The sequence below is a fragment of the Glycine soja genome, chromosome 8, assembly GCF_004193775.1.
Source record: "Glycine soja cultivar W05 chromosome 8, ASM419377v2, whole genome shotgun sequence".
In the NCBI taxonomy this organism is placed as follows: Eukaryota; Viridiplantae; Streptophyta; class Magnoliopsida; order Fabales; family Fabaceae; genus Glycine; species Glycine soja.
The window spans coordinates 8,752,814-8,773,877 of record NC_041009.1 but is presented as its reverse complement, the minus strand read 5'-3'; the positions used below and the strand labels follow the sequence as shown (position 1 = coordinate 8,773,877).

The 21,064-nt window shown below is 33.7% G+C and overlaps 4 protein-coding genes, 8 non-coding genes and 1 pseudogene across 14 annotated transcripts; 2 read left to right on the top strand and 11 right to left on the bottom strand.

Annotated features, from left to right (window-relative positions):
- Nucleotides 1-242: 242 nt before the first annotated feature.
- On the top strand, nt 243-10,309 carry LOC114421700 (protochlorophyllide-dependent translocon component 52, chloroplastic-like). Of its 2 annotated transcripts, none has more exons than XM_028387755.1 (7): nt 243-863; nt 2,078-2,265; nt 2,589-2,674; nt 2,939-3,105; nt 3,199-3,387; nt 4,344-4,531; nt 9,965-10,309. In XM_028387755.1, the coding sequence occupies exons 1-7, from the start codon at nt 342-344 to the stop codon at nt 10,218-10,220; spliced, it is 1,596 nt and encodes a 531-aa protein (XP_028243556.1). In that variant the 5' UTR covers nt 243-341; the 3' UTR covers nt 10,221-10,309. The 2 variants fall into 2 exon arrangements, with proteins under 2 accessions (XP_028243556.1, XP_028243555.1); XM_028387754.1 differs by lacking the exon at nt 9,965-10,309 and adding an exon at nt 5,578-6,039 and having other exon boundaries at nt 244-863.
- Nucleotides 10,310-11,260: 951 nt separating this feature from the next.
- On the top strand, nt 11,261-13,411 carry LOC114421697. The gene has a single exon (XM_028387751.1). The coding sequence runs from the start codon at nt 11,439-11,441 to the stop codon at nt 13,164-13,166; it is 1,728 nt and encodes a 575-aa protein (XP_028243552.1). The 5' UTR covers nt 11,261-11,438; the 3' UTR covers nt 13,167-13,411.
- Nucleotides 13,412-13,983: 572 nt separating this feature from the next.
- LOC114421699 (60S ribosomal protein L32-1-like) lies at nt 13,984-16,081 on the bottom strand. Of its 2 annotated transcripts, XM_028387753.1 has the most exons (4): nt 15,926-16,081; nt 14,403-14,584; nt 14,149-14,316; nt 13,984-14,060 (listed from the first exon to the last, which is right to left on the bottom strand). In XM_028387753.1, exons 1-3 carry the CDS (start codon nt 16,013-16,015, stop codon nt 14,187-14,189), a joined length of 402 nt encoding a protein of 133 aa, XP_028243554.1. In that variant the 5' UTR covers nt 16,016-16,081; the 3' UTR covers nt 13,984-14,060; nt 14,149-14,186. The 2 variants fall into 2 exon arrangements, with proteins under 2 accessions (XP_028243554.1, XP_028243553.1); XM_028387752.1 differs by having other exon boundaries at nt 13,984-14,316.
- Nucleotides 14,685-14,768, bottom strand: LOC114424808. Its single transcript, XR_003669107.1, has one exon. It is a non-coding gene; the product is annotated as a small nucleolar RNA Z196/R39/R59 family (small nucleolar RNA).
- LOC114424806 lies at nt 15,095-15,171 on the bottom strand. Its single transcript, XR_003669105.1, has one exon. It is a non-coding gene; the product is annotated as a small nucleolar RNA Z195/SNORD33/SNORD32 family (small nucleolar RNA).
- Nucleotides 15,301-15,380, bottom strand: LOC114424830. Its single transcript, XR_003669125.1, has one exon. It is a non-coding gene; the product is annotated as a small nucleolar RNA U31b (small nucleolar RNA).
- LOC114424824 lies at nt 15,663-15,745 on the bottom strand. The gene has a single exon (XR_003669121.1). It is a non-coding gene; the product is annotated as a small nucleolar RNA U31b (small nucleolar RNA).
- Nucleotides 16,082-16,962: 881 nt separating the features above from the next.
- Nucleotides 16,963-19,169, bottom strand: LOC114421696 (60S ribosomal protein L32-1-like). The gene is made up of 3 exons (XM_028387750.1): nt 18,962-19,169; nt 17,408-17,589; nt 16,963-17,323 (listed from the first exon to the last, which is right to left on the bottom strand). The coding sequence occupies exons 1-3, from the start codon at nt 19,049-19,051 to the stop codon at nt 17,194-17,196; spliced, it is 402 nt and encodes a 133-aa protein (XP_028243551.1). The 5' UTR covers nt 19,052-19,169; the 3' UTR covers nt 16,963-17,193.
- On the bottom strand, nt 17,690-17,773 carry LOC114424807. Its single transcript, XR_003669106.1, has one exon. It is a non-coding gene; the product is annotated as a small nucleolar RNA Z196/R39/R59 family (small nucleolar RNA).
- LOC114424804 lies at nt 18,100-18,176 on the bottom strand. The gene has a single exon (XR_003669104.1). It is a non-coding gene; the product is annotated as a small nucleolar RNA Z195/SNORD33/SNORD32 family (small nucleolar RNA).
- Nucleotides 18,309-18,387, bottom strand: LOC114424827. Its single transcript, XR_003669123.1, has one exon. It is a non-coding gene; the product is annotated as a small nucleolar RNA U31b (small nucleolar RNA).
- On the bottom strand, nt 18,503-18,579 carry LOC114424828 (annotated as a pseudogene).
- On the bottom strand, nt 18,691-18,773 carry LOC114424825. Its single transcript, XR_003669122.1, has one exon. It is a non-coding gene; the product is annotated as a small nucleolar RNA U31b (small nucleolar RNA).
- Nucleotides 19,170-21,064: the final 1,895 nt, after the last annotated feature.

Sequence of the window (21,064 nt, the reverse complement as noted above, 5' to 3'; positions counted from 1 at the left end):
AAGTTTTAACCATATAGAAGATTATAGTCCTTCGTTTGTTCTTGTCCATTCATAGCTCCAAGCTCTTAATCATCCACGTGGCTTCGTGATAATTCATCAAATGCCAGAAAGTCAAAGCGATATGGTCCTTATTACAAAGTCATTACCAAGCCAAAATCACTTGGTTGATGGTGACAACTGGCAACACGTGAACTTCACGTTGAATTTCAGCATCACATAAGAATGAACATAAAACATTAAAACGTGAACCTCTAGTTTTAAGTCGAAGCATTGTCCATTTTGTGTTGCCACTTTCCTCTCTTCTTGTACACTCTTGTTTCTTCTGGATTGCAGAAAGGAAGATGGAAGCTGTGTCTGCTTTTTCTGTTGGCACACTTCACATCCCGACAGCACATGAAACACCAAACTCATTTAGGAAATCTATATTCTTGAGCAACCAAGTGGCTTCACCAGTTTCATTGGTTCTCAGGGGCGCTTCAAAATCCAAGCTTTTCACTGCCTTGTCACCCCCTCCATTGACAGAATCCAGCAACAACCAACCTGAGGAGGCTGAGCCAGAATTTGAAAGTCATGCAGAGAAATTTGACTGGTACTCTCACTGGTACCCTTTGATGCCAATTTGTGACCTTGACAAGAGGAAGCCTCATGGGAAGAGGGTGTTGGGAATTGATGTGGTTGTGTGGTGGGATAGGAATGAGGGTGTTTGGCAGGTTCATGATGATGCTTGTCCTCATAGATTAGCACCCTTGTCTGATGGAAGGATTGATCAATGGGGCAGGTTGCAGTGTGTGTACCATGGTTGGTGTTTCAATGGCAAAGGAGAATGCAAGCTCATTCCCCAGGCACCCCCTGATGGCCCTCCGGTAATTCCTCTTGGTCATAATTTGTAGTTAATGTATTTTGTTGTAATATGGCTTCCAAATTCTATATTTTTTTATGTTTCATTTCCTGTGTAGTAAGTAGCCAGAGCGCATATGAAAATGCATACTTTTCAGCCGTTTTTTCAATCAAAGGATTAGGATTTGCATGTACCATTTATTCATTTCCTGGCCATTAATTTTAGCTTGTCATGATTTCATGTTTTGAAACGTGCAATATTGAAGGTGAGATCATATTATGTTGATGCGTGGAACGTAAGTAGTGGCTTGTGACTTGTGAATGAACTGATGGTGTACTTTCTCAGTTAGGTCATTGGTTGTACATCTCACTAATGCTTCAAACTACCCTTGGCCACTAGGCATGTCACTCATGGCCACCTCTTCTTCCTCTTTTCGTTGATACAATGTTATGTTTCTGTAGATTTGTACTTTGTTTTTCATTTCCCTCTTAATTGAAAATGTATGAGTTACATTCCCCCCACGTTTAAAAGAACAGTTTATTCTTTACTTGATGTGTGACAATTTAGTCTTACATAAGTCGACTTTAACCACTTACCATGAAAGTTGACTTGTAGTTTTGAAAGTCAACGTGCACCATTCAACTTCAGTTTATAGTACATAGTCAACTTACTGAATACAAAAGGTGAGCAACTAACACAACACAAAACTTCTAGTGTTTCAAAAAAGCAAAAACGTACATGGTTCAGTTTTGTGCTTTGAAAGGTCCAATTGGGTTAAGTCAGTACATGACTCCTACACCTAATTTTTTTACCCTCTTAAAAATTCAGGTAAATCACACACAACTCAAAATTTGAGTCCTTTTTACACTTTATCCATTAGCCGGATGAATGTATGTTGATACTTTGTTGAATGAGGTCTTTTGCACATTTAGTAAAGAATGAGTAGGTTCTGTGACCCATATGAAACTCAGGAATTAAGTCACATATGACCCAAAGTTGGAGTTTCGTTTAACCATTTTTCTTTTCAAAATTTTTAAATGCTTCTAAGTTTCTTCAACTTGTAATCGCTTGAGCAATCAACCAAAACTAAGGATATAGAAGGGTAGCACCTAGCAGTAGATTGACTCTTCCATTGTTTGTTGTCTTCCTCTCAGCCTAAAATGCTCTATATGCTAGCTTCTTATTCATACAAATGGGACAATCTAGTGCTCATTAAATTTAGCTGAAAAAAATGTGCAGGTACATACGTCCAAAAAAGCATGTGTAGCTGCTTACCCAAGTACTGTACAGAATGATATCTTGTGGTTCTGGCCCAATACTGATCCTCAATACAAAGATATTATTACAAGAAAAAGACCCCCATACATAACAGAATTAGATGATCCATCGTATACTAAATTAATGGGAAACAGAGACATTTCTTATGGGTATGATTTTAAGACTATTATGATCTTTCCTGTGTTGTAGAACTAAACATCTGTATGTGGCTCACTTTCCTTTAACTGAAGCACCTCTAATGTTTTTTCTTTCCTTTTGTAATTGGTATAATTATTTCAGCTGACTCTGGAAGATGAAAACACAAGCATTACAATATGCATATCCAACAGTTTTTTCTCTCTTTCTTCTTTGACATGAATGTAGTAATCTCCGCAAGAGAAAAGAAAATAATTTGCATGCTAGGGGTGAAAACCATATTCTCAAGAATCCCCACTTAGTGTATCTTTCTCACAAAATGAACATGCAATTTCAGGTATGAAGTACTGATAGAAAATCTTATGGACCCTGCACATGTTCCATATGCACACTATGGACTAATGCGTACTCCGAAACCAAAAGGTAGGCATATAAGATATAGAGGAGTGCTACCAACACACTTCTTCTAACACTCTACTATGGGTTAAAATTTATTGGAAACTACAAAATTATAAGTGAGACTCCTTACATAAGAAGCAGGACTAACAAAATTGTGATTTTCACTAAATTTTAGCCAATAGTAGAGAGTGTGATTAAAAGAGTGTGTTCCTATATTTTTTCTCAGATCTTCAGTAAATTTCTGTTTACTTTATATATGACACTTACATATGTAGAGCTTATTAACAGTGAAAGTTGATAGAGAAGGGGGCAGGCCACTTGAATTGTCTATTGAAACGTTAGATATCAATGGTTTTACTGCAAATCAGGGTTGGAGTAAAAGTAAATTTATGCCACCATGCATTTTTTATGTATATACTGATTCAGATCAACCTGCCTCATCTGCTGAAACTCAGGTAACATGCTGAGTAGATATTATCTTTAGATCAGAAACAATATGCAGGCAATTTTTGTTAAGGGTGTAGCATAATGTGTTAAATATAATGCAGAAATCATCAGCTCAGAAGAAGTTTGCTTTAATCTTTGTTTGTGTTCCGGTTAGTCCTGGTAAAAGCAGATTGATATGGTGCTTCCCAAGAAACTTTGGAGTGTGGATTGACAAAATTGTGCCACGATGGATATTTCATGTTGGACAAAACCGGATTCTAGATTCAGATTTATATCTTCTCCATGTTGAGGTATTTCCTATCAGTTATCATTTATAAACTATTTGTCCTGTTGAATACTTGGTTCCATTTCTCTACTTTTTCCTCTTCAAATTATTATAAGTTCTGTTGAATAATACCCGAGGTACTCTTTCATTTCATTCATCTTGCTTGAACCTTATGATTTACATCTCCCTCTTTTGCTCATAAAAATCAATAAAAGAAAGATACTGGTTGTTATTATTGCATCATAACAATATCAAATTCAATAACTGCCATTTTTTTTAATGGATTGGGTTATTCAGCTTGTCTTTTTCCTGATTAACCTATAAGGCCATTTGCAACGAAAATTTTGATCAAAATATTAGTTGATGATATTTTCACCACAAATTCTTGTTACTATTATACATAGTAGTTGCCAGGTTGACTTTATCCTTGCATTTGCACTCAGGCTATTGATGTATAAAATCTTTTTCTCTAATTTTTTGTAATTGATTATTTATATTAGTTTCTTTAATTATCACAGATTCTTTATATTCTTCTAACTTGAATAGATAGTTTCAAACCAATTTTTCTTAGCCTTGGGTGAACAGATGAACTTTTCAAGTTAAATGTAAATTGTAACTGCATATCCATATTTCCTACCTAAATTATTTTTCTGTTGGTCGAATTGTTGAGGGATTGCGTCCCAATAATGGGCTACGAAATAACTCTTCAATATAGTCTGCTTCAATATAATTCCACCCTTGCTTCAGCTTTTATGATTGAATATCTCTTAGAAGGGTGAATCATTTTTACTCAACAATGATGCAAAGTCTTAATAATTTATGTTTAATCAACCAGTTGCCACCGGTATTATGTTCTACATTTAACCAAAATTGGGTGCCTTTCTTTCTTCTTTTCTGGCCTGTTTTATTTTCTTAGTAATATTTCCCTGGGAAACAATTTAATTTGATTCCTCACATCTGGTTGTCAAATTCTTTTTATAGGAACAAAAAATAGTTGATATTGGTCCAAAGAATTGGCACAAAGCCTGTTTTGTGCCAACAAAGTCAGATGCCCTTGTTATTGGTTATAGAAATTGGTTAAAGAAGTATGCAGGTGGTCAGGTTGATTGGAGAGGAAAATATAGTGGGGCTCTCCCTCCAACACCTCCAAGAGAACAGCTTATGGACAGGTAGGTACTCATATAAGATTGCATTTGAACATGGAAGTTTCATTTTAGTTATATTTCAAATAGATTGGCCATTTCCTTTAATATGTTTTAAGTGTAAAGTTAGGGTATGTTTGGCTCAGCTTAGTTTGAGCTTAATTTCTACTTATAAGTAAAAGTTAGGCCAAACACTTATTAGTAAAAGTAGCTTATGTAAAAGCTATAAGGTGTAGCTTATTTTGAGCTTTCACGGAGCTTTTTTAAAGGCTCACGATTTGATTGTCACAGCGATACTTCTCTTGCTCTCAATATATATATATATATATATATATATTAAAAAAAAAGTTTAAAGAAGCTTTTAAACTATAAATAAATAAAAACTAACTTAAAAACGTTTTGGTCCTTGGAACTTGGAAGTGGCAACTTGTGTTGCTTTGGTCTCAGAAAAGGTCTATACATCTTAAAAGGGCAAATAAACTTGTTAGCGAGTTGACACTTTCAAGGATCAAAAGTGTATAGACAGGCACTTTCAAGGACTAAAGCAGCACAAGTTGTCACTTTAAGGGACCAAATTGTATATTAAATCGAGTATAAATCTTTTCTGAAGTCCACCATAAATCATAATCAAGAATTTTTATCAATCTAAAGTCTAAAATTCTAAACAGAGCAATGCAGCTTAGTAAATGACTTTTATTGGCAAGTGTTACAAATTATTTTTAGCCAATGACTAGAGGCATATAATATAAGTATATGAGTGGAGAAAGAAAAACTTGTTCTGTAAGACGGTAACTACAACATAAGCAGGAGAGAGAAATTTCATGTGTTTCACAAAATCAATTTGATACCTTAAAAAGTTTTTTTTTTCCTAAGTAGCTAACAAAGGCAAGTAATCACAAAAAAAATGAAGTTATATCGTAAGCTGGGATTCAAAGGTGCATTTCTGCATCTAACAACTTTTCAAGAACATAATTGTATATATACTAATAAACAAATTTGAAAAACTTTTTAGCCCCTCTTAAGATGTTCTTTCCCTGGTCCTGACATTGTTGATTACAAATGAATTTGAACAGGTACTGGTCCCATGTGGTGAATTGCAAGAGTTGCAATTCTGCTTATAAGAGCCTCAATGTGATTGAAGTAATGTTGCAGATCATATCTGTTGCTTCAATTGGGATTGTTGCCATCATGAAGCATGGTACAATGTCAGTGGCAAAAAGAAATTCAATGGTTGCGTTAGCAGTGCTATCATTAGCACTGTCTCGGTGGTTGGCTCACTTCATATACAAAAACTTCCGTTATCATGACTACGAGCATGCCTTCCGCTAAAATGTGGTTTCCATAGTTCAAGTCCAAATATATGTATAGACTATACTGAAACTCCACTAGAATAAAGTCACTTGCACTTTATTTTACTTTAATTTTAGAAGTTAATTTAAAATGGTCTTTTACCTCCATGGAAATAATCTATCAGAATCTCTCCATACAAAGAGTTAAGTGAGAAAGGGAATCTATCTATTGTGATTTTGTGATTATTTTTAACTGTCCATATTTTAAACTATTAACCGTGTTAGAAAGAGTAAAGGATTACTATGAATTTTTTAAAAGATAAAAGACTAAAATACATAAAAATAAAATAAAATAAGGGACTAAATAGAAAAATATAATAAGTAGGAAAATCATCAGGGGGCTTGGCAGTTGGGACTTGGGAGAGAGTAGCCGTTGGAGGGACGTTAGAATCTCCTTATTAATATTGATAAAAAAAATACGATAAATAAAAATGTTGTAACTAATTATGAAACTGAAGTGTTTGAATTGATTAGTTAATCTTTTTCAACGGGCCTAAATGGCAAGTAATTTAAAATTGGGAAAATAGTACTTTGTAAATAATCCAAATTTGATTTGTACGTTTTAAACATATAGGTGATTAAACATAGTCCTTCGTTTGTTTGTCCATTTATAGTTCCAAACTCTTAATCATCCACGTGGCTTTGGGACAATTCATCGGTTAAACATTATTTTTTGTCATTTATATTAGAAAGAGGTACCAGAAGTACAACAGTACACATGATAAATACATTAATCATAAAAGGGGTTATGAAATATATATATTTAACACGAGTAGATAAATACTAAATAATCCCTTTAAGAATTAAGATAGAACCACCAAAGCATAAAAATAAAACCATTTTCCAACTATACCAATTCCCAATCATGGATCGAACCAGCTCCCCAAGCACAACAGGCTGTACTCAATATCCAAAACAATCAATAAAACACTAACTCCATCCATATATGAAAAGTGAAACCTTTGTAGGCCGAATGGGAAGAATAGATACCTTGATTATTAGTTTTCCAATCCAAGAGTCCTTCACTTGTATCGGCTCCACCCAATCAATTAGATTTACTCTAAGCACCTGACGACTCAGGAGTGGCTGAGTGGATAAATTTGTAACTACTTCATCTCATATACTGCTGGTTTTCCAACTTGCAGACTATAAAGGGATAATCCATATTTGAGGTAGGAAAATGTTTCTTGCCTATCAATCTTAACAAAATTTTATTTATGCAAATTTAACTGAATTGAATTTTCTTATACGTGCAACTGTCCAAGTATCTATAATCCATGTGTATAACAATGCATAAAAGGGAATACTTTCTGTTTGATTTTTACTTCTTTTTTTATACTTTTATCCTCTAATGTCATAAGAAATTTATATAATATTTTCTATGAGTGATTCTAAATTTATAATTTGTTGAAACATCCTTCAAAACTGAATAATTACTCACTACTCATCTTTTTGCTAATTGATAACTGCACACTCCCCTTGGCTTTCTTCCCCCTCTTCTTCCTGCTTCTCCTTCTTGCCCCCACCCCTTTCTATTCCGGCTTCTCCTTTACGCACACGAGAAACCTTTGTTGTGGACAATTGCATCGGTAAGTTTCGATTTTTTTTCCTTTTTTCCATTTAAATGTTTTTTTTTATTACAAAGTATCAACTGAGAATCAGTCTTATATGTGCATAAATTGCGACTTACTTTTTTTTCGCTTCCGTTTCCGTTAAAATCTTTTTATTTACAGAAGTAAGAAGATTATTGTGGTGGTAAGTTTCGATTTTTATTTTCTGTTTAAATATTTTATTTTTACAAAGTATGAACCAAGAATCAATATCATGGATATATACATTGTGAGTTTTGTCTTATGCTTTTCATATTGTATAATGGAATTTATGTTCTGCTTTTCTTTGTTTCAGAACTTAGATTATTATGGTATAGGTATGTATTCTCCTTTTTTCCCAATATTTTTTTATACAAGGAATATGGTTTGCATTGCCAAATCTGGTTTGAGCTATAAAGTATGTTACATATGTTGTTTCATAAAAGAAAATAGAACTGGTAATATGAAGAAAAAAAAATCCTACTTTCTTTTTTATTGTTGCCTTTAACAGTGTTCAGTTTGGTTTAAGATTGAAATTTTCTGTTGTTCAGCAATTTTTTGAAATCTCTTATCTTCAGCTATGCACTATCAGCTTTGGTGGAAAGATTAAAATATCCTCATTCAGGATTATCCTAGAATTTATTGAGAAAGATATGTGTACTATCAAAGGTTTGATCTTTTTTAAATGGTTTTTTGAGTAATAGATAAGATATGTATTAAAGTTTTTCGTTGTTGCTAACTACAGTTTTTTTATGGCTTTTTGAGTGCATGAAGTGATACCAAGGCGTATCCATTTGTCTTACCATAATATTAGTCATATGGTGCGTTTGATTCGCTAATAAACAAAGGATTGGATAAGACAAAAATATTTATTCAATGTTTAATTTAAAAAATGACCGAGGAATAGTACAAAATAAATAATAATAAACTGAACAAATACTCAAAAACTTGTAACTCACTGAACCTCAGTAAACTTTTTGTCCAGTGTCTAACAAAAGTAAAAATACAATACTATTCCTATTGCCTTCGCCATGCCCCTCATCGTGGATCTCTTGGACTGTTCCTCCCTCTCCATTCTCGCTGTCCCTAATGCCTACCTTGCAGCCAACGACCACCTCTCCCCGATTGCTCTTGCCAACGTCCTTCGCTACCAATCCTCCTAGTTCTTCTCCATTCTCGCCGATGACTCGCCGATAGTAAGTCATCTTCTTAAACTCCTTTGCAATGGACTCTTGGTAAAATAAAATCGATGTATAATGATTTCTTTAATATTGTATAACTTCTTGCATGAAAAGCTAACATAACAATAATATTATGTTACAGATTATGTTTTTTTTTTCCTGCAACAGGATGTCCTTGAGAAGGATGATGTTGACACTAATTTCTTTTTACGATTCATCATCAACATGGCTTCTAACAATGCTCTGGTCAAGCCATATTTTGTTAACATTTAGTAGTTTTCTTCATTGCAAATAAATTAGTAAGCAGATTTGGGTGGCCTGCTAATAATTAGTTAGTGTGCCTTTTACTTTGGAGTATCAGGGTCCTGATGTAGCAATTAAAACGATACAAAAACAATTGGCACAAAGCCTGTTTTGTGCCAATACAGTCAGATGCCCTTGTTATTGGTTATAGAACTTGGTTAAAGAAGTATGCAGGTGGTCAGGTTGATTGGAGAGGAAAATATAGTGGGGCTCTCCCTCCAACACCTCCAAGAGAACAGCTTATGGACAGGTAGGTACTCATATAAGATTGCTCTTGAACATGGAAGTTTCAATTTAGTTATATTTCAAATATTTCCTTTAACATGTTTTCAGGGAAAAGTTATAAAGAGTTAGAATACGTTTTGGTCCTTGGAAGGGGCAACTTGTGTTGCTTAGATCCTTGAAAAAGTCCATACAAATTAGTCTTTTGGGGGATGAAATTATTTACAAGTTGACTGCTTAAAAGGGTAAACTTGTTAGCGAGTTGACTCTTTCAAGATTATTTTTTTATAGATAGGCACTTTCAACTTTCAAGGACTAAAGCAAAGTAAGTTGCTGTTTCTAGAGACCAAATTGTATACTAACTCGACTATAATAAATCTTTACTGATGTCCGGCATAATCAAGAAATTTTCCAATTTAAAATTCTAAACAAAGCAACACAACTTAGTTCAAATAATTTTTAACCAATGGCGAGAACGATAATTATGCAAATGAAGAAGGAAAAAAGTTGTTCTGTAACTAGAACACAAGCAGAAGAGATAAATTTTGTGATTTCATGTGTGTTTCACAAAATCAGCTTGATACCTTGGGAAGTTCCCCCCCCCCCCCCCCCCCCAAGTAGTTAACAAAGGCAATTAATCACAAAAACGAATATATGTCGTAAGCTGGGTTTCTAGGGTGCATTTCTGCATCTAACAACTTTTCAAGAACATAAATTGTATATATACTAATAAACAAATTTGAAAAACTTTTTAGCCCCTCTTCAGATGTTCTTTCCCTGGTCCTGACATTGTTGATGACAAATGAATTTGAACAGGTACTGGTCCCATGTGGTGAATTGCAAGAGTTGCAATTCTCTTTATAAGAGCCTCAATGTGGTTGAAGTAATGCTGCAGATCACATCTGTTGCTTCAATTGGGGTTGTTGCCATCATGAAGCATGGTACAATGTCAGTGGCAAAAAGAAATTCAATGGTTGTGCTAGCAGTGCTATCATTTGCTCTGTCTCGGTGGTTGGCTCACTACATATACAAAAACTTCCGTTATCATGACTACGATCATGCCATTGACTGAAATGTGTTTTCCATAGTTCTTCATGTCCGAATATTGGTATAAAATATAGTGAAGCTCTACAAGAATAAAGTCACTTGCACTTTGTTTGACTTTTTAAATTTTAAAAGTTTTTAACTTATAAGGGTCATTTATCTCTATGGAAATCAATTCATCTCTCACAAGTAGTCACAACCTCTTCATACAGAGGACAAGTAGATTGGGCATGAAGGGTCACCGACTCACCTTGCTGCAAGTTCGACATAAAATGAGTAGAATCGTAGAAATATAGTAACTAATTATGAACCTAAAGTGTGTGATTATTTCCCCCCCTTTTATAGTAGGCAACAAAACAGAGGCACCTTGGATGGCACTTAAGGCCCAAGCAAGAGTCAAGACATAAAGTGTGTCATAAAATCAATTCCTAAATCCCATTGCTAAGACAATGTTAGTATTTGTCAATAAGAAATTAACTTCATAATTCTAAATTATCTTAAAAAGCTTCATAATTGAAAATTCATTTTTTTAAAATTATAATTCTAAATATAAAACACACAAAATACATTGATTTACATATTTTAAAACTAAGTTTAAGATTAATTTCATATATTATTAGTGTTAATCAATTACTAGAAACCATCTTAAATATGACTTTTAAAGTGATTATAAAAGTCCACAAAATTATTATACAAATAATATATAATTAAATAATAGTGAGAAAAACTTTTACACTATCGTTTTAATCAAATCCTTAGTGTGTTGGCCAAATAAAAACCCTACTTTAAATGAGAAGTATCAGTAACATATATTTTTTAACACATTTCTTGAAACAAACCTATTGGTTAAAATTATGTCATAATTTAGTATATTTATTCTAAATTAAAATATAATTTATATATTTAAAAATGCTTATTTATTATAAATTAAATTATATAAAATAAATATTTATCTTATGCAATATGAAAATTTTAAAATAAATTTCTCTAAGGAGCTGGAATCAAAATAATTAATTGTAGTAGTAATTGATAAAGGTTGATAAAAGTTGGTGCAGTAGATTATAAGTTGATGTGTGAAGGAAGAAAATGCGGTGCTTGAAAGGGAAACAAAAGAAGCGAAGTGAAGTTGAAGTAAGTAAAGATTAACACAGCAGTGAATGACTAGGCAGCAGATTCAGATCCAGCGTAGCCATAACCCCTAACAACTCTTTTCCTTTCTGTGACATTCAGATCTCAGAAGAAAAAAATGAAGGACTCAAACTCCAGCAGTAGCAGCAACAGAACCGAACCCATTGCCCAAAACATCATCAAACTCATTAGCAACCTCTGCTTCTCCCTCTTCGTCTTCTCTGTCTTAATCTTCACCGTCATAGCCATAACCTACCAGCCCCCAGACCCATGGCTCCAGTCCACCCCAGCCCTAACCAACCTCTTCACCCAATCAGAAAACGCCACTTTCCGAATCGACTCCTCCGTCCTCAGAACCGGCGAAGACCTCTCCCCCTCCCCGCAAGACCCTCCCCTCCCGCCACCGCCCCCCTCCGAACCCCTCATCGATATAACCCAACAGCAAATCGCCAATTCCACCGTTAATTCCACCACCGACTCTACCGCTTACTCCACCGACGCGCAGCCTCCCTCTCTCCCTGCCTGCGATGAAACCCTAAACTGCTCTAACCCTCGCGTTCTTATTGCCATTCAGAGATTCAACCTCCGCGCGTTCAAGTCCATTGCCTTCTTCGACTACCAGCCGCCGATGAACGGCTCCGTCCCCGGCGAGTGCGACGTCGCATGGCGCTTCCGGAACAAGCGCGAGCGCTCCTGGCGCAAGTACCGCGACTTTCGCCGCTTCAAGATCGCCGTCACCGACGACTGCAGGTACAAGGTGGTCCACGCTGGCGGTTGGCACTCCGGCGCCAATGCTCGCCGGAATGTGACGCGAACCGGCGCCGGCAGGGGTGGTAAGTCCCTGCCGCCGCGGGCTTCGGCCCGCGACGATGAGATCAATGACACGATTCCGACTTTGGGATCGGAGACTAACTTTAGGAATGGGAAGTATTTGTACTACTCGAGAGGTGGGGATTACTGCAAGGGAATGAATCATTATTTGTGGAGTTTCTTGTGTGGATTGGGGGAAGCTATGTTTTTGAACAGGACTTTTGTTATGGATTTGAGTGTTTGTTTGGCTTCAACTTATAACCCTAGTAACAAGGATGAGGAAGGGAAGGATTTCAGGTACTATTTTGATTTCGAGCATTTGAAGGAGACGGCTTCTATTGTGGAGGAGGGTGAGTTCTTGAGGGATTGGAAGAAGTGGGATAAAACGCATTTGAAGAAGAAGAAGGTTCCTGTTAGGAAGGTTGTCAATCACAAGGTGACTCCTATGCAGCTTAAGAAGGATAAGAGTACGATTATATGGAGGCAGTTTGATGCGCCAGAGCCTGAGAATTATTGGTATAGGGTTTGTGAAGGTGAGGCTGCTCAGTATGTTCAGAGGCCTTGGCATGCTGTGTGGAAATCCAAGAGGTTGATGAATATTGTTACTGAGATTAGTGGAAGGTTGGACTGGGATTTTGATGCGGTCCATGTGGTTCGGGGAGAGAAAGCTCAGAACAAGGAGCTGTGGCCTCATTTGGATTATGATACGTCACCAGATGTTCTTGTTGAGAAGCTCAAATGGATGGTTCAGCCTTGGAGGCATTTGTATATTGCCACCAATGAGCCTTATTATAATTACTTTGATAAGTTGAGGTCAAATTACAAGGTGCATTTGCTTGATGATTATAAGGAGCTGTGGGGAAATACAAGCGAGTGGTATAACGAGACCACGCTTCTCAACAGTGGAAAGCCTGTTGAGTTTGATGGGTACATGAGAGTTGCAGTGGATACAGAGGTCTTTTACCGTGGAAAGACACGCGTGGAAACGTTCTATAATTTGACTAAAGATTGCAAGGATGGAGTTAATACATGCTGATCAGGTTGGCACTACTGATTTTGATGCTTATTCAGAATACATGGTACACTAGGGCCTTGCTTTTGGATTCAGTTTCAGATTCATACCATTGGGTTAGATATGAGCTTGTTGTTGTACTTGCTTGTTCTTTTATTGTATTGATGATTTATGTTGATTACCATGATTTTGTATACATACTATAGAATCCCTTTCTCCCCTCTTTCCTTTCTATTGAATCAAGCTGCTAAATCCATTCTCTTTTCTCATTAGAATACCAAATTGAAAATTAAGAAGGGTTTTTGCTGAAGCCTTTTAAGATTCTATTTGAAAATTAAGATGGGTAGTGGCTTTGCATTATAAATTTTCCAAGTTATATAGTATAGTAGTATAGTGAAATACTAAAATATATGCAATGAACTTCCCACTTAACTTTTTGACCTCAAATCCTACAAGCTCTGCATAACCCTAATTTGTGTACCCCAAATCCATCTATATTTCCTTCACTTTTGTATTTATGTATTTGGAATAACTTATCCTTTTGACTGCTAGGAATACCCATTTTGGGGTAGACACTTCACTCCATGCCACGTAATTTAGCTTAAGTACACAATTTACTTCATCATTGAACATGGTTTAGTCACTCGTACTTTGACTTATCATCGAACATGGTTTGGCTTAATTACATGAATCATTTTATAAAGTGAGGTTTAAAGGATAACAATGGCACAAATTTTATATATTTATCTGATAACATACTATTATCTAAATGGTCAATGAGATCCAAAACCGAAATCCAGAAGCCATTGAATTTGACACGGCAAGCGACGGGAGAAAAAGATGATCAAAATGCAATTTTTTATACGATTAATACGAGAATAAAAGATGATCAAAATACAATGTCACAACTAGTGTCACCAGGTTCACTACAAACAAGTAAATTTCAGTCCTACAATTTATACGAGAATAAAAGATGATCAAAATACAATGTCACAACTAGTGTCACCAGGTTCACTACAAATAAGTAAATTTCAGTCATTTAGACTATTCATCCTCCTGGCTACGTAATCTGGCCGTTTTATTTGTCACAACAACATCAAGCTGCGCGGCTCTCTCGACTATATCTTTTCTCTTTCTTGTGGATATATTGTGGGCAATCTCAGCACAGTAAGTCCTAAAATAAAGACAACTCAAGTGGTCAGAAAACATTTGATGCAAAACAATCAGAATTAAAAATCTAATTCGGACTAAATGATTCACCTGTTGTGCATCATGAGCAGTTCCAAATCCTTCACATTGTGAACAACAAATTTCTTGAAACCATTCGGGAGATAGTGGCGGGTCTTCTTGTCTGAAGCATAACCAATGTTCGGCATCAAAGTGCATCCCTTGAACTTTCTCCTAACACGGGAATCGATACCCTTTGGTCTGCGCCAGTTTGTCTGTTGAAATAGTATTATCAAAAAGTTCAGGTCAGAAAATATGAACTTTGTTTATCCACACCAGATTAATAATTTCATAAACTAGATTAATAATTTGAACTGCAATCTCAGCCGAAAGATGGTGATATTTGGGATAATAATCACAGAAACTCAGCACATTATTAAAATGTCATCACAGATTGCAGATCAAACAATTTTCTGGTATAGTAAAAAGTATTATTAGATGAAAACGTTTTAGAAGACAAATAACAATATATTGAAGAGATTTAAACAGGAAAATAGTAACAGAAGGCTTATAGCAAAGAAAGCCATCTGTGTCGCAAGGCCTGTAAGAATTTTATATATGCCCTTAAAACGAGATATCCAGCTATAACAAGACAAAAGTCCGAACTCAGGATATCAGATACCATGGGCAAATAATAATTAAAAAACGAAAACCTAAATTGCAGTAATCACTAATAATTAGTCAAACAAGACTACTCAACAACAATGACATATGAAAAAAGATGCAAGGGATCAGATGGTAGTGCATGTTAGTAATCATCATTCAATTGCAGAATTGATGGATAAACATCATCATATCTTGTCTTTGCAATTACATTTCATAATGTAGAAATAACAAATTTAAGGGGAAATTTGTTCAGTTAAATAGCTTTGTTTCCAAGTCATAGAAATCAATGGGACAATGACAAGAAATTGCTAGGCAGCCATTCAAGAGATCAGACAACTAAACTCTCACCAGAGTACCCCCAATGGAGCAAGTAAGACTGGGTGTCAAAAAGTTGTCATCAAATCCCATATTCAACTTAAAATTAAAAAAAAGGAAAACCCTAGCAAACACAACAATTAAAACATCATAAAACAAGACACAACTTTAATTCATGTATGATATATGGGATCCGATAGTCTGTCTTTCACCATGTATAAACATATATAGTAATAATGGGTGTTAAAACATTAACCTTGTATCCCATCGGTCCAAATAATAATTGAGACATCAAGAAGAAATTAAAAACAAAAAACTACCCAATTCAAATAAAATTGACAAAAAATACAAGATAGAGCATATAAAATAGCAGGATCAGTTATAGTGTCAATCACCATATTTACACCTAGTGGTGCAAATTAAGACTGGGGCGACAAAATACTATCATCACATCCTTAACTAAAGCCAAAAAATTAGAAAATAAACACAAGTTCATGAAGTTCAACATCCATATGCCGTACAAACACAGTGTAATATTACAAAATTACTCATCCAAACAACACATCTTAACTTTCTTCGAATAAAAAAAAAAGTGCATGTAAATTAAGCAAAAAGAAAAAAGGTAGAATGGATACCTTCACAGAAATCTTCCTGTCACTTTGAGGCCTCTTGAACTTCTTCAGCCTCTTCTTCACGATCTTCTTCGAGAGAAGAGGCACCGCCATTTTTTCTGGAGTGGTTTGAGGTAGAGACTGAGATCCGAGAGGAAATAGAGTAGCAGTATATATAAGCGCTGCTGCGTCTAGGGTTTTTTTGGATAGAGGCAAGTGCAAATGGGTTGGGCCAAACCGGGGGAGTTACTATTGGAACTACCACTTTTGTTATTAGTACTATTCACCTGAATGCCCTTTAACAGTACTCCAAAAATACTCTTTCATTAGAAACATAGATTTCATTGTCTACACTCCGTGAAAAAAATAAAGCACAGTAAAAGCATAAACATGATTTTGTTAGTCAAGTGCATTTCCATGATGAAAAAAATAAAGCACAGTAAAAACATGATTTTTTTTATCCTTAACCCATGTCTCAATCACTTTGACTAGACTTTCTTGATATTATTTTTTAGGCTATATTCAACAAAACTAATTAAAAAGTTAACTAAAAACTAAAAAATTAATTTATTAAATTATAAATATTTAATAAAATCAAACTGAAAAATATAAAATAATTAAATTATAATCTATTTATAAAAAAATAAACAGAAATTTAATAAATGATTAAAGACAAAAATAAAAAAATATATAAAAAACTAAAAACTAATAAAAAAACATTACTTAAAGTACTACTTAAAAACCGTTAAAACTACTAAAAAAACCGATTTAAAAAATAATTAATTGAAAAAACAATTAATTGAAAGTTTCAGCAGATAAAAAAAAAATACACGAAATACCATAAAATAATTTTAATAAACCCTCTTGATATTCAAGAAATGATTAATAAGAAAAAAAAATTATTTTACAATAAAAACAAATTTTCCATACCATATACGTGATTATATTGTAAATTACGTAATTGAGGTAATTTAACTATATATCTTAAATGTGTTTGAAAAATTCAAAATTAATCATGTTTAACCTTTTCTTCTCATAAGTGTTTGAAAAATTATCAAAAGGACCCCCAAAAAAAACTCATCAACGTTATCACACAGCCAAAGATTAAGGTTTCGTATATTTTTGTTCCTAAAAACAAATCAAGATACGACTTACATGAAAGAGGCACATCAAAAAACCTGGTTCCCAATAAGCAAAATACACTGAAGCAAAATTCAATTTAAAATTAAACTGCAACTTCGATATTGAACTACAGAATCACTACAGATAAGTGACTTTTTCAGTCATTTAGACTATTCATCCTCCTGGCTGCGTAATCTGGCAGTTTTGTTTGTCACAACAACATCAAGCTGCGCGGCTCTCTCGACTATATCTTTTCTCTTTCTTGTGGATATATTGTGGGCAATCTCAGCACAGTAAGTCCTAAAATAAAGACAAATAAAGTGATCAGGAAACATTTGATGCAAAACAATTAACTGAAAATCTAATTTGGACTAAATGGTTCACCTGTTGTGCATCATGAGCAGTTCCAAATCCTTCACATTGTGAACAACAAATTTCTTGAAACCATTAGGGAGATAGTGGCGGGTCTTCTTGTCTGAACCATAACCAATGTTTGGCATCAAAGTGCATCCCTTGAACTTTCTCCTAACACGGGAATCGATACCCTTTGGTCTGCGCCAGTTAGTCTGTCCAAAATAGTATTATCAAAAAGTTGTCAGGTCCGAAAATATGAACTTTGTTTATCCGCACCAGATTAATAATTTCATAAACTAGAACAATTTGAACTGCAATCTCAGCCGAAAGATGGTGATATTTAGGATAATAATCACAGAAAATCAGCACATTATTGAAATGTCATCACAGATTGCAGATCAAACAATTTTCTGGTATAGTAAAAAGTATTATTAGATGAAAACGTTTTAGAAGACAAATAACAATATATTGAAGAGATTTAAACAGGAAAATAGTAACAGAAGGCTTATAGCAAAGAAAGCCAACTGTGTCGCAAGGCCTGTAAGAATTTTATATATGCCCTTAAAACGAGATATCCAGCTATAACAAGACAAAAGTCCGAACTCAGGATATCAGATACCATGGGCAGATAATAATTAAAAAACGAAAACCTAAATTGCAGTAATCACTAATAATTAGTCAAACAAGATTACTCAACAACAATGACTTATGAAAAAAGATGCAAGGGATCAGATGGTAGTGCATGTTAGTAATCATCATTCAATTGCAGAATTGATGGATAAACATCATCATATCTTCTCATTGCAATCACATTTCATAATGTACCAATAACAAATTTAAGGGGAAATTTATTCAGATAAATAACATTTTTTCCAAATCATAGAAACCAATGGGGGAATGACAAGAAATTACTAGGCAGGACAATTATAAAGGATCAGACAATTAAACTCTCACCATAGTACCCCAATGGAGCAAGTAAGACTGGGTGTCAAAAGGTTGTCATCATATCCCATATTCAAATTCAAAACAAAAAAGAAAGGAAAACCCTGGAAAACATGAAACAAATCAAACGTCATTAAAACAAAAGAAAACAACAACGAAAACGCCATTGTTATATTATATATGGGATCAGATAGTCGATCTTTCACCACGTATTAAAAACATATTGTAAGACTGGGTGTCAAAACTTTATCCTCATATCCCATCGGTCCAAAAAAATAATTGAGACATCAAGAAGAAATTAAAAACCAAAAACTAGCAAATTCAAATAAAATTGACAAAAAAAAATACAAGATAGAACATGTAAAACAGCAGGATCAGTTATAGTGTCAATCACCATATTTACACCTTGTGGAGCAAATTAAGACTGGGGCGACAAAATACTATCATCATATCCTTAACTAAAGCCGAAAAAAATAGAAAACAAATACAAGTTCATGCAGTTAAACATCCATATGCCGTACAAATACTGTGTAGTGTCACAAAATTACTGATGCAAGGAACACATCTAAACTTTCTTCGAATAAAGAAAACATAAAAACAGTGCATGTCGATTGAGCAGAATGAAGAAGCTAAAATGTTTACCTTGACGGAAATTTTCCTGTCACTCTGAGGCCTCTTGAACTTCTTTACCCTCTTCTTCACGATCTTCTTTGAGAGCAGAGGCACCGCCATTTTCTCTCAAGTGGCTTCGGATAGAGACTCAGATGTGGTAGAATAGAGTAGTTGTATAAGAGCGGCTGCGTCTAGGGTTTTTATTTGATGGAGGTAAGTGTAAACGGGTTGGGCCAAACCGGGCAACCAAGTAAACTGTGCTAAGTTAGCTCTTACTATTTACATCTGTTTATTCTAAGTGCACTCCGTATCCCCTTTATTAAAACCTATTACTTATCCGTTATTATTTTTTTCCTAAAAAAGTACACCCCTTTTTCATTTCTAGAAATATTTTTTTCAAAATAACACATAACTATTTTAGAAATATATGTCCGAAACCATATCTTATTGGAATTGAGTGTAGTGAAGACATGTTAGATGTTTATCTCATTATTAAGATCAGGAATCTCAAAGTTTAGTTTAGCAATATACGTTGGGTCCATGTATTTTGAGTGACTAATTGACCAGTTGATGCTCTAATCAAGGAAACCCTTTCGATGATGCAACAAAATATATTTTATGATTCTAGTCCTTTTTTTATGTGTCCTATTAAGACATTTTTTGTACATATATTTTTTTCCTGGCAGATCTTAATTTAGTTGGGTGATTTGCTCCATTTCTCATTAAAAAAAATATAATTATACACCCAAGACTTAAAATCGATATCCACTAATTAATGGAACAATCTAGCTGTTTCAAGCGCTCAGTGGTGAGAATGTCTATTAAAGAGAGTGAGAAACAACACAAACCGTGTTGATTATTATAATTTATAGAAGTAGTTTTTTTTACCTTTGTCCACTTTTCATATTATTCTTTTGTTAGTTTTTTGTTTTATTTTTTTAATGTTTTTTTAAAGTTATTTGAACTTTTTAAAATTACAAATATTATATTTTGATAATCCTATTATTAAAAGTTATGATATTTTTCATATAATTCTTTTGTTAGTTTTTTTATTACTTACTTTGCTATGTCATCTTTTTTCAAAGTTGTTTGAACCTTTTAAAAATTACAATTTTTCATTTTGACCATCCTTTTATTAGGAGTTATGACATCCAATAAATCAAAAGGTAAGAAAAAATAATAGAGTCATTAGTTTAACTTCTTTTTAAAATAAAGAAATAATTTTACAATAATACAAACAGTTTTTTTTATATGTTTGTCGATTTTCTTTTAAAGTTTCATTTTTTAAGAATTAAATTATATCTGTTTCTGTGTATAAAAAAATTCTATATGTTTATTTGAATTTAAAAAAGTACTTTCTCTATATACGAAGGGGAGCCTAAAGAACATTTATGAGAACTACATTAACGTGGAAAGGGGTTTGTCCTTAGCTGTTCACCAAGGACATGTTTTGGATTCACTTAATAAGAACTATAGTAATAGTAATTTCTTTTTCTTTTTTTTTTTAGAGAAAGCAATAGTAACTTTTAGAAAGTGAAAATGGATATTTTGTACTATTTAAATGGGGAAAATATATTTAAACAAATATTTTTCCACAAATTAAATTGTTTTTAAGATTTTTTTAAACAAGTACAATTTTTTATATTTTAATTTATACTAACATTACAAATACAACATTTTTTATTAAATGAAGTTATGTTTTCTTAAAATAATATTATAATTTTTATTTTTATATATTCCTCCTACCTTCACAGTTTAACCTTATATTACAAATTTGCATTATAATATTTTAAAATAAGATAATATCTATACATACGTTTTTTTATTTTATTTTTAAAAAGGCTGTTTTACTTGTTTTATAATTTTCATATCAATTCACATTAAGATTTTAATTTAGGAAAAGTTGCTTACCTTTCCCAAGGGTTTTTCTAAGTAGTATTCACGAATTCCTAGTTTTTTTAAAATAAAAATTACCTATCTTTCCTAGATAACATCAAAGAAGGGCTTGGTTTTCCAAAACACGGAGAATCAAAAGTTTGAATATTCGCTCAAAAAATGTTTTCACTTAATAAACTAGTATAATAATTTTGTTCATGTTCAAAAATTATAATTTTTGAGAATTTGTTTTTATTT

Coding starts and splice junctions, on each gene's coding strand:
- LOC114421700 (XM_028387755.1), top strand. CDS start 342: ATGGAAGCTGTGTCTGCTTTTTCTGTTGGCACACTTCACATCCCGACA. Junction 864..2,077: donor CACCCCCTGATGGCCCTCCG/GTAATTCCTCTT, acceptor AAAAATGTGCAG/GTACATACGTCCAAAAAAGC. Junction 3,106..3,198: donor CCTCATCTGCTGAAACTCAG/GTAACATGCTGA, acceptor AATATAATGCAG/AAATCATCAGCTCAGAAGAA.
- LOC114421697 (XM_028387751.1), top strand. CDS start 11,439: ATGAAGGACTCAAACTCCAGCAGTAGCAGCAACAGAACCGAACCCATT.
- LOC114421699 (XM_028387752.1), bottom strand. CDS start 16,015: ATGGCGGTGCCTCTTCTCTCGAAGAAGATCGTGAAGAAGAGGCTGAAG. Junction 14,585..15,925: donor ACAGGAAGATTTCTGTGAAG/GTATCCATTCTA, acceptor CTATTTCAACAG/ACAAACTGGCGCAGACCAAA. Junction 14,317..14,402: donor CTGCTCATGATGCACAACAG/GTGAATCATTTA, acceptor TCTTTATTTTAG/GACTTACTGTGCTGAGATTG.
- LOC114421696 (XM_028387750.1), bottom strand. CDS start 19,051: ATGGCGGTGCCTCTGCTCTCAAAGAAGATCGTGAAGAAGAGGGTAAAG. Junction 17,590..18,961: donor ACAGGAAAATTTCCGTCAAG/GTAAACATTTTA, acceptor TATTTTGGACAG/ACTAACTGGCGCAGACCAAA. Junction 17,324..17,407: donor CTGCTCATGATGCACAACAG/GTGAACCATTTA, acceptor TCTTTATTTTAG/GACTTACTGTGCTGAGATTG.